Raw genomic sequence first — 11,228 nt, 5'->3', positions numbered from 1 at the left:
AGTTTCTACCAGTATCTTAAGATAGGCTCACTCTCTTATTAGGAGACTGACCTTGGTAAGGGGCCCAAGGCTTCTTGCTTTAGTTAATTTGCACAGTGCACGACAGTTAGCAAAGACACTAAGTCGCATCCTAGTTTAATGCCGTCAGCGCTCTGTCTCTACTTGATAAGATTCTCCTAACTCCCTCTCTCACACCTCCCTGGGCAACCCGTCCCAATGCCTGACTGCTCTTTCTGAGAAGAAATGTCTCCTAATTTCCAACCTGAACCTCCCCTGGCACAACTTGAGGCCATTCCCTCTAGTCCTATCACTGGTTACCTGTGAGAAGAGGCCGACCCCCAGCTCCCCACACCTTCCTTTCAGGCAGTTGCAGAGAGCAATAAGGCCTCCCCTGAGCATCCTCGTCTCCAGACCAAACACCCCCAGCTCCCTCAGCCGCTCCTCACAGGACTTGTGCTCCAGGCCCTTCACCAGCTTCGTAGCCCTGCTCTGGACACACTCCAGGGCCTTGGTGTCCTTCTTGCGCTGAGGGACCTTGCCAGGGGAAGAGGCCATGTAGGCAGAGGCACTGCGAAGGCTGGGAATGCCTAAAATGTGGCTTCATTTTAGCTACCCTTTGGCCCATGTGGGCTGAGGTCAGACCAAGAAATACGTCCTCATGTGCTCTCTGCAGGGCTGTGCTTTAGGTAAACGAACGTGTAGTTTCCCTGGCGAAGGAAGTTCAGCCTTCCTAAGTCTTAGACCTTATCTAAGAGTTCCCATGAGGGGCTGGTGAATTATGGTGGCAGTAGGCGGAAGAGTGGTAGGAGGGAGTAGGAGGGAAAGGAAAAACATCAGCTTTCTGTCCACATTAAGAAAATTGTCTTGGCAGTGAATGGTCAACTAACACCATTAATGGAAGACCTGGACTTACAAGCTCCAAAACGGAGCAGTTCTTGGAGATCAGCTCCCTGCAAGCAGCCTGCATCTGCTGTTACAGGAGAGGTCATCCAGTTCTTGGATGCTCATCTACGTGGGGACTGAAGCTCTATCTGCACTAATAAAACTCACGGTGTCAACGCACAGACTTGGGCACTGTACCTCCTCTGTCTCTGTTATTGTTTTGGTCCTTGGCACAGTTTTGATGGGGTTAATTAGCCTTGTCCCAGACAAGTTTTGGCCATGTTTCAGGGGTCTGCATGGACCAAAGAGCATTTTTGTTGTAACCACATTTTGGAGGCTGGGAGCTTTTGTCCCTGTAAGGACATGGACAGTTATAAAGATTTTTGTCATTCTTCTTGACATCCTGAAAATAGTGGCATCATGGTGCCAATGCAGGGATGTTTTGCTGGCTTTCCAGATAAGATGATCTTTTAGGAGGCTTTTTGACTAAACCACTGAGAGCTCAGGACTGGGTGGATTGTGACTACCCCAAACTCTGTTGTGTATCAGATACAAACTGCCCAGGAAGTCCCTGGAATCTGTTAGAGATTTTTTGTTTGTTTGTTTGTTTTCATAAAAGAGAAAGAGCGAGGAGATTTCATTTGTAGGCTTCATTCTTGCTGATGTAGAACCCTTTGAAAATTCCGGAGTGGATGAAAATGATAATAGAGTTTGTGATACTTAGAAAGAAAAGGATGGAGACCATAGAATAAAGATTGCAATTTTGAAGAAACCTAGTTGAGCAATATTAGGAGTTCAATAGGCAAGATCCCACAAGAAGACATCCTGAAAGAAAAAAAAAACCAACATATATATATATATATATATATATCTTGAAGGAACACTATTAAATGCAAGCCAGGTGAAGAAAATACTGGATTCCTATAGGTCATGATTACATCCTATGTAGATGTAACTAAGTCTGAGCATCTGCAGGCATTACAATTATCTGGGATTACGATTGATAGAGATTAGCTGTGGTTTAAATGCATCTGTTCCTCTCGTTTGGGTCTAGAGTAAGCCTAAATTGTCAAGCTCAGCTCCACATTTTAGATGACTGATGTCAGTTGAACTGAATGAGTATACTGGACCCAGTTAGTGAAATGTTGGAGGACAGGTGAAGGAAACTGGAAAGAGAATTAAAAAAAATGTGGTTTAAAAAAATGGAGAAAACAGGGAAAACTACAGTTTCCAGACAGCTGCAGGGACAGAGAATAAAGCAAAAGTTGTATGCAATAAAGAGATAACAAAACTATACAGCAAATCATACCCCAGTGCTGTTCAGTGGCTGGTTATGGGACTTGTGGTTAGGAGACGAACCACAGGTGTGTTTTATCTTGGTGTTATTAAGCCTTTTGATAAATTTGCGCATCACTTTCTCATAAGCATGCTAAAAAAAAGTGTTCTAGAAGTGAAGTTACAAGTTGGTGGGCTAACACCTGCTTGGAAAAACCCTACTTGGAGTGTAGTTGTCATATGGGAGGATGAACAGAGCAGGACTCCCCCAGGGGTTTGGCCTCGAACCAGTACTAGTCACTGCTTTGATTAGCAGGCTGGGCATGGGAAAATAATATCTTCCTGCTAATAGCAGCAGGTGATGGCTGATTGAGAAGGGCCGTGAACATCCAAAAGACACAGATAGAATTGAGGAAATAATATGAAATGTGTAACACCCAGTTCAGTCAAGATGTGTACAAACTGCTGAACTGAAGGAAGAAAAATCAGCTACTTTAGTCAGAGACAGGAGGCTGGTGGGGAGAGAATAATCCTTTAGGAAGAGACTTGGCATTGACCAAGTGGATCACAATCTTAACTTGAGCCAACAATGTCATGCTGCTGTCAGGACCCCCATATGATGTCTAAAATGCTGTCTAAAAGCCAAAAGTCGTGGTTTTTTCAGAGAAAATAGAAATAAGCTTTAATATTTTTATTTATTTATTTATTTATTCGCCTTGGCCACACACAGAGGAGAGCAGTGAGCTGAACTGTACCATGCAGATCTCCAGGAGCAGGTTAGACAGTCGCCGATCGGGCCTGATGCAGGCAGAGGTGCTGCTACCCTGAGCAAGAGGCGGCAGATGCACTAAGCTCCTTTTCATGATCCTTTCCAGCCCAATTCTCTGCAGAAGCCTGTGAGGTTTCTGTAACCACCTCCTTTGGCGGTGGGATGCCATCCCAGAATACTGCGTGCTAAGAAGCACTTGGACCCAAACTTTCCAAGGGATCTGGAAGCACAGGAGGCCAGCTACCTCCATGTCTCTGGGGGTCTGACCTAGGGAAGACCTACCAGACAGCAGTGTGCAGAGTACAAATGCAAATGCAACCTACGTTATCTAAGGAAGAGCCTGTATGTGAGCAAGAGGTTGCTGGGCTTTCCCCAGAGCAGCCCTGATAACGTGCTGACTGAATCTTACCTCGGTGGGAAAAAATCAGATTACAAAGCTGGTCACGTCAGTGGGACCAAGGGCAGCACCTGACCTTTTCAGCTGAATTCTGCGAAATAGATAAGAGCATAACCTTCAGCTTCCATTGGGAAATGGGGAGCGTGCAATTTCTAGAGGGTCATCATGATTCTTACAAGAGAAGATCGCAAGTAATAAGGGTACGGGGCCAGTGATTCCAACCTGAGCCACCGAGGCATTTGGTCTCATGCAGTGCTTGCTGTCTCCTCTCGAGTGTGACTCTAACAATTCCCCTGGTCTCATCCCTGATGGGTGAAAGAACGGGAATCCCAGTTCTGGCCCTGCCCCATGTTTGGGGTTGGGTGATGTGGTACAGAGTGCCTGTGTCCCCTAGCATCCCTTTGTCTTACACTTCGTAAATCCTCAGTCACCCCACTGTCAGCAGGATTATTGCTGCTAGAAACTGAATGTCCTGCTTGCCTGCTGAAGGACGGGTGAGCGCCCACAGTGCAGGATTAGGGCTGAAATCCCCGAGCTGGTGCGAGCAGCACCAGTTAATCCCTGCCTCTTACTGAACCCACAGCCCTGGCCAATGCGTGAAGCCAAGCCGGGCGTGAAAGCCAAAAGTGAGGTTGACGACGCCCGTAGAGGGAGCTTGGTGGTGCCATCAGTCCCCAGCGAGGGCTGCGATGACACAGGGCTGTGGTTGCTGTCGTGCTGGGGCAGTACATACCGATGGCCCCATTCAGAGATATTTTTTGCTGCCAGCATCTGTGGCACGCTCGGTCAACCACACTTGCTCTTTCCAGTCCACGGCTCCGGGCTGCGGTCGGCAGCTTGGTCACGCACCTTTTTGGTGTGATAAAGCACTGTCAGCAAACCCAGCCAGGGTAGCGCGGGTGAGTGCCGTCAGCTTTCTGAAGCAGAACATAGGTGACTTCATGGTGTCACACGCAATGAAGGGAAAAACCAGGGGTGGGCAGTGAGGCTAGAGTACGAGCTGGAGGTAGGAGCCTTGCCCTGGGCTTGTGCTTCAGCTGACCTGCTGAGCTCAGCTCTGAAATATTGGATTTAGTTTTGGGATCTAGAGGGGGTCCCTATTTCAGCCCCATTATCTCATTTTCTGCCATTTCTTCCATTCTGGGTTACGGAAGGTCCTCTGATGTGCTTCAGCTGAGCTGGCTTGGGCATCTGCCCCCAACACTGTCCCCTCTCATAGCAGGAATCACAGGGGCTTGCTTAGGTGTCAACACCAACTCTGAGTCAACTGGACCCCATCCATGGGATGAGGTGGTGGTGGGACAGAGAGTAGCAGAGTAGCAATACTTCATGAAAAATCCTATAAATTTATTAGGATTCCAGCCACACTTTGTCTCCCCAGTCACAGAATCACAGAATCACTAAGGTTGGAAAAGCCCTCCAAGATCCTCTGGTCCAACCATCCCCCTACCACCAATGTCACCCAATAAACCACGTCCCTAAGCACCACGTCCAACCTCTCCTTGAACACCCCCAGGGATGGTGACACCACCACCTCCCTGGGCAACCCGTCCCAATGCCTGACTGCTCTTTCTGAGAAGAAATGTCTCCCCATTTCCAACTTGAACCTGCCCTGGTGCAACTTGAGGCCATTCCCTCTAGTCGGTCCATCCTGCATGGTAGGGATGGACGTCCAAAGCAGAAAATGCTCATGTCATTGACTCCTGACTATCTGCAGAGAAGCAGCTGGGAAATGTCACTTGCTTTGCCTGGTAGGAAAGTCAGTGGAACTGTCAGAGGTTGTTCCTCTAGGCGTAAAGGCATTTGAGTACTTTTAGTTTCTGCCCCCTTGGTCCACATCTCCTTGGAGGAGATACAGGTGCCTCACATGAGTTGTGGAGGCTTAAATTTGAAATGTCCAGAGGAACTTAAACGGATGTGGCATCCAAACCCACTCTGAAAAAAAGCCACCACATATGCCTGCAGCATTATGAAAACCTTCACCTACATGTGTCATGAATCCCACAGTGCAAACGTGTTTTTTTTTTTTTTAACAACTCAAGTGTACAAGAGTCCTTGTACATAAAATTAAAAATGTCTCTTTGATTTCCAAGTCTTCGTCCCTATCCCTGTTCCAAGCCCTTGAAACACAGGAGTGAATAGCTTTTTGTAATTATGATTTTAAGATAAATTTTTCCTTCCTTGTGATGTTCCTTATTAGGTGACCTCTTTTTGATCAAATTTTCAGCGACCTTCAGCTGAAGGTAAGCTCAGTCGTAGGAAATACCTTGTCAAAGAGGGAATCCTTGCTGAAGGTGTAAGCTGCTGAAGACAGAAGATGTGAGTGGAAAGTGGTGGTCAGGGCTAATAAGCCAGCATTTGGCATGATCATGTCACTGCTTCATCGCACGTAGCAATTTCCACTTAGCCCTGTACCTGCCAAATCCAACCCATTCTCATGGCAATGCCCTTTTCCCTTCGTTGCAAGCAATCAGTGAGGGGAAAAAGAGGGTTACAAGCTCAGCTATAGAAGTGGGTTTCTGGTAATTTTACCTTCTTCTGGTCTTCCATGCTCCACATCTCAGTAGATGCATCGTGGATATATAGATATGAACAGTCAAAATAGGAATGTGTGTCATGAAATTAAAAGTTAAGTGAACTTAATAACCTGAAATACAAAAAATTTACTTGAGATGAGTTGCTGGTCTCTGAACTGTCATTAAATCAGACCACAAAATCATAACAACATCCTGCAATGACATAAAGCACCAGCCGATGAAGATTTCTGCCAGTAATATTCAAGTGAGGTGATTGAGCAGGGACCTGATTAGTTCCTTTTGGCTTGAAAGTGCAATGAATCTCTAAGAGGCTCCTGATTTTCTCCAGGTTCTGGAGGACTGAATACAAATTTGAGTGAAAAGTCCTCTTTTTTCTGCTTGGTTACATGGCTTCAGGAGAGGCTTCTCTCAGGGCATTCCTCCACAGAGATTTTGATCAGACTGGTTTCATGGACTTTTTTGGCCATAAAAATAGCTTTAATTCCAAAATTGCACCATGCACCTGAGAGCTGAGGATGCTTCTGGGGAAACAGCATGTGCACTGGCCTTTCCCCTCCAGTTTGTGGCTGATCTCTGGTGACTCATGGACCAGAGAGTCCTTTCTCCTGTTTTAAACTGAGGAAAAAAAAAAAAAAGAAAATGCTCACAAGTACTTTATATTTCCTTTAGACCCCCTGTTGCCCAGAGGAGGCCTAGGCAAAACACAGTGCAGCAGGGCCATGGAGATGGCCTACCACGCATGTCCAAGGAGCCTACCCAGGAGAAAAGCTGCTCCAGGGTCTATGCAGAAGGCAAGGTCAGAGCTGGGACCGGAGACCAACACTCCTACAGTATAATTCAGGCAGGGACAGCGGGCCCAAAGCTGAGCTAAAATGGGTCTCCTGTGGAGAGAGGCCCAAGGCTAGGCTGGTTGTGACCAGTAAGGCCTCGTAGTACCCAAAGGGCCCTGACAGGGTGTGCATGGGTTTTCCAACTGTAGAATGTGTCAACATGGGATCTCAGACAGGAATGGGGAAAGCCTCCCAGCTCCTTGCACCCTGCGGCCCACCAGGAGGACTTCCCGTGGGCATCTACTTTTCCCCTGCCCATCCACTTCAGTACATAGGCATCCCCTAGGCAACGTAGGGGTGGATCGTGTAACTGAAGCAAAAGGAGGTTAAAGCATGAAATCCCATGTCCTGTCCTCATTTTGAAACCCTGGTTGGCTGCCTGACTTTGCAGCTTTCTGATCTCTGTCATTTGATCTGTGTGAGGCACGTGGACCTGTCTCTTCAGATGAGTTTGTGGTGAGAGAACATTAATATTAGAAAGCGGGGAAGGGAAAAAAAAAAGCTGTCTGATCATTTTTTTTTCTTCTCTCTTTTTTTTTCCCCTTATCGCTTTATCTGTCTGAACAAACTGTGTTAGTTGACTTGGGATCCTGATGACGTGGTACCTGCCCTCCCATTTCTGGGGGTAGACGGAAGGAAGTGGGCTAGATAAATTAAATACCAACTCCTAACCTTGGGTCAGGTAAGCCAGCTTTATGCAATGGAAAAGGTGGTAGTGGTTGAACTGCACTATAAAAAGGGCACCACGACTGGCTTTGAGGCACACGCAGGCTGAAAGAGGTCTCGGAGAAGAAGAACCTGTGTGCTCTGTCACCGTGTGCGCTCGCCTACAGCAGAAGAGAGGTTGCAATGGCTTTTGCCAGCTACGCTGCAGTGGTAAGTCCTTATATCTGGTGTAGGTGCTCAGATATCCTATTAGCTGCAAGACAAAAGCTGAATGCAGATCCCATGATGTAGGAGCAACTCTTGTTGGTCTTAGTGAGAACTGAATGGGTTGTGAGGTGTCTGATACAGCTTTCTGACCTAAGCTTTTGCAAGTAGATTTGGTTCTTGACTGCCGAGGCAAGCTGTGTCCAAGATGTGACCAGCCTGGCTGGGGAGGCAGCGGGCTGTTATTTATCTGTAAGGGCATCATATGCGACTGGGAGAGACAGGCCTTTTCTTAGAGAACTTGCTATCAAAATTGTTGAAAGTTGAGAAGAGAAAAGGAGGAGGCACTGTGAAGTGAATGCCTTTATTCTTAAATTCCAGCCTGGGTAGTATTTTGCAGCACTGTCAACTCTGGATATTCTTAAAAAATTTGCATTTATCTTTTTTTTTTTTTTTTCCTGAAACCCTTGCTCCTGGAAATGGACCGAGAATATCAGATTTCTTTGAAAAAAAGCATTATTTCCAGCAAGTGGCTTCTAGGTGGCCAACTTTTCCTGGCCTAGGACAGCATAAGGCTTACCTGGAGGTCTAAGCTTAGGGATGGGGTCAGGTGAGTCCTTACCCCACCTTGTAGACCAAAAGACATCGCTGTTTGTCTCTGGAGGAGGAGGATGCTCATTGGAGAGATGGTCTTATTGGTGCAGTGCCAACTATGAGTCAGCATTTGAATCAGAATTTAGCCTCTGTTACGATGAGTATTATTCACATACTTGCACTATTTTTTCATGCTCACCCAAATGAAAGTATGAAGATCAGCCACTGCCCATTGATGGTCCAGTCTAGTCAAGCCATGCTTCCTCGTGCTCTCTCCCAGCTGAGCAGAGACAATGATACCTGTTTTTCCTCCAGTTCAGGTCACTCCTTTTGGTGCTGGTTCTAGCACTCACCGTAAGGAGCTCGCCTCACGGGAGGGTAGCTCATCCTCGACCCAGCAAGCACAGTGGCTCTGAGAGGCTTAATGAAGACTGCCAGAAGGATCCCAAATTCCCTACAATGGTGAAAGTTGACATTCGCATCAGCCGTTCAGATTCTGCCTTTAAGATGATCCATGATGTCAGGAACCGGTCTCTCGCTCCCTGGGATTACAGGTAACTCTTTAGATAGTATCTAAAACGCAACAGCTGTGCTACACAGCTGTCCTTTGTGGTAAAAAATGGCTTGTTCTTAGTATATGCCTGGAGTCTTGTGAATATCACAAGCTCTTCTTGACACACACATTCATTTTGGTGTTGGGTGGTGTTTCTTCACAATAAACTGCAGTGCAAAGGGACATAATTGGAATGGTTTCTAATCGCCAGTCTTTGTCAAGGAAAAGAAGAATGTCAGTACATTGTAATTTTACATTTTCCTGACTGAAGCAAATTTTTGAATGCTGAAATTAAAACAAATGAATATGAATGGTCCAGTTGCTATCAGTTCTATATTTCAATCAGCTCCACTCCATTCATATACTAAAAAGATATGGCAATATTAGTTACCAAAATTGATTCCACTCATAGATAATAGTTCTAAAAATGTTAAGGAGACTGAAATTCTTTTGTCATGTTTCATAATGAAGATATATAGGTAAATGGTACAGTGCTTTCATGGAGGTAAAAAAGATCCTACCAAAACACGTGCACAGGCAAATAGCAAACTCATAAAACCCTTTTGTGTCCCTGTCCCCAGGCTCGACGAGGACCCCAACCGCTTCCCCCAGGTGATTGCTGATGCCAAGTGCCGCCTCTCCGGCTGTGTGAACACACTGGGACAGGAGGACCACAGCCTCAACTCCGTCCCCATCAAACAGGAGATCCTCGTCCTCCGCCGGGAGCAGCAGGGCTGCCCGCCCACCTACCGCCTGGAGAAGAAGCTCATCACGGTGGGATGCACGTGTGCTGCTCCGGTTGTCCGCTACCAGTCCTAGGAGGAATTAGCAGTGGGTGCAGCACTGGGAAGAAGGGGTCTCTCCTATGAACACCTCGCAGGAGGAATCCCAGGTGCCCACTTTGCATCCCAGGAATTCAGCGTGACTTTTCCTTTCCGAACCTGAGAGTACTGATTCTTGTTGTTCATTTGTGGATTTTAGCACGGGAATTGCCAGTAGATAATGGTGGAGGGGGGAAAGGGAAATGGAGGAAAAGTTGTGTTTGTGACAGCAAGCAGGGAGGGGGTAAAGCAGTGCTTTCTTTTTTCACTGCAGCTCATATCAGTTTGGTGAATCAAATGAATTACAGTTTCAAAAGGTGATCTCGGCCGTAAATTGCCCAAATATATAGACGCCAGTCAACACTGTCACAAAAATCCCCACTCCTGCACCTTCTCCCTCCATTCCTCATCCCCTTTTTCTCCTCCAGCCGTCACTGCTCCCTCTTCTAGTGTACATCTGGCATAAGTGCCACCAGGCCTGGTGCTCATCACACTCTGCTTTTTTGTTACTGCTGCTTCATGGACTTCTTTGTCCACGGAGTCAGCAGCTGCTGACTTATTGCAGAGCAATCTGAGAGAGACTTGATCCCACTTTGAGTGGTAAAACAGTAAAGAACTAATAAGTGTTTATATTTCTATTTATATTTTCTATTTATGACTGTATTTATGGCTTTGTATGTGCTGAGAGTATCCAAAACCTGGTAAATGTTTATTTGTATTTATTCAATAATTTATCAGCTGAATAAAATAAAATCAGTATTTTATTTATAAGAGTGTTGTTTCATGATAGCTCAAAATGAAAGCAGACAGGGAACGGGTTTGTGCTGAATAGCACTGCGAGATTTCAGCACAGATCAGGCTTTGTCTGGTGCAGTGGTATGAGTAGGAGGGAGGGCAAGAGAACTTGCAGTCCAAACAGATGAAAAGATGCAAAAAAAGGGCTGAAAACAATGAAGTGAGGTTACACAGGCAATGGAGCCAGTGGGGGGGTCTCCAGGGGCGGTGGGAAAAGAGGTGGGGGACATTGCATTGGAGGGCTGAAATTTGGGATGGGGTCTAGCCCGGTTCACGGGAGCTGGGAAAAGTCTGTCCTGTCCTCTTCCAACCAAGATGTCATGCCCTCTCCATTCCTTCTCCTCCACCAGCTGGATGGCTGGCTGAGCAGGAATGCAGGGAAATGAGCAAAGGCAGCTTCATCTCACTGCTCCTTAGCCAGCCTGACCTAAAAGCAGGGGGCGAGGAGTCCAAACATCAAGGGAAAAAGCAAGAAACAGCCCCATTGAGGTGATCTGTCTCAGGAATGGTGGAACTGTTGTTGAAAGTATTATTCTCTCCCCCAGCTATACAAGGAGCACAGCCTGGCAGTTCAGACTTGCTGTCTGTTATCTTATCAGATTTTGTTGTAGTTCGTGGTGGTTGGTTTTATTATTATTATTTTTTTTTTCATCTTTCATGTAAATGTGGCGAGATCCAGCGTTACCTCTGACTTTCTTCTGCTGGTGAGGGCGTGAAGCCTCTATTTCCTAGTTCACCTGCATTTATACCTGGGTAACCTTGCGTGCAGGCACTCATATTTCATTTCAGCCGCATTTAAGCCCCTTTAGATTAGGTACAGGTAGACCCCAGGAGGCCTCCTTGTTTCTTCCCCCGCATAATTCACGAGTCATCGGGTCCAAACATTTCCCCCCATGCTTGTTTGT

At 46.5% G+C, this 11,228-nt stretch overlaps 1 protein-coding gene across 1 annotated transcript; it reads left to right on the top strand.

Moving 5' to 3' along the window:
• The first annotated feature begins 6,926 nt into the window (after positions 1 to 6,926).
• LOC106038123 (interleukin-17F-like) lies at positions 6,927 to 11,228 on the top strand. Its single transcript, XM_013184408.3, has 3 exons — positions 6,927 to 7,566; positions 8,470 to 8,708; positions 9,289 to 11,228. Exons 1-3 carry the CDS (start codon positions 7,540 to 7,542, stop codon positions 9,524 to 9,526), a joined length of 504 nt encoding a protein of 167 aa, XP_013039862.3. The 5' UTR covers positions 6,927 to 7,539; the 3' UTR covers positions 9,527 to 11,228.

The sequence above is a fragment of the Anser cygnoides genome, chromosome 3 (assembly GCF_040182565.1).
Source record: "Anser cygnoides isolate HZ-2024a breed goose chromosome 3, Taihu_goose_T2T_genome, whole genome shotgun sequence".
Lineage (NCBI taxonomy): Eukaryota > Metazoa > Chordata > Aves > Anseriformes > Anatidae > Anser > Anser cygnoides.
Note: the sequence above shows the minus strand (reverse complement) of the source record. Positions and strands in the feature narration are given on the sequence as shown.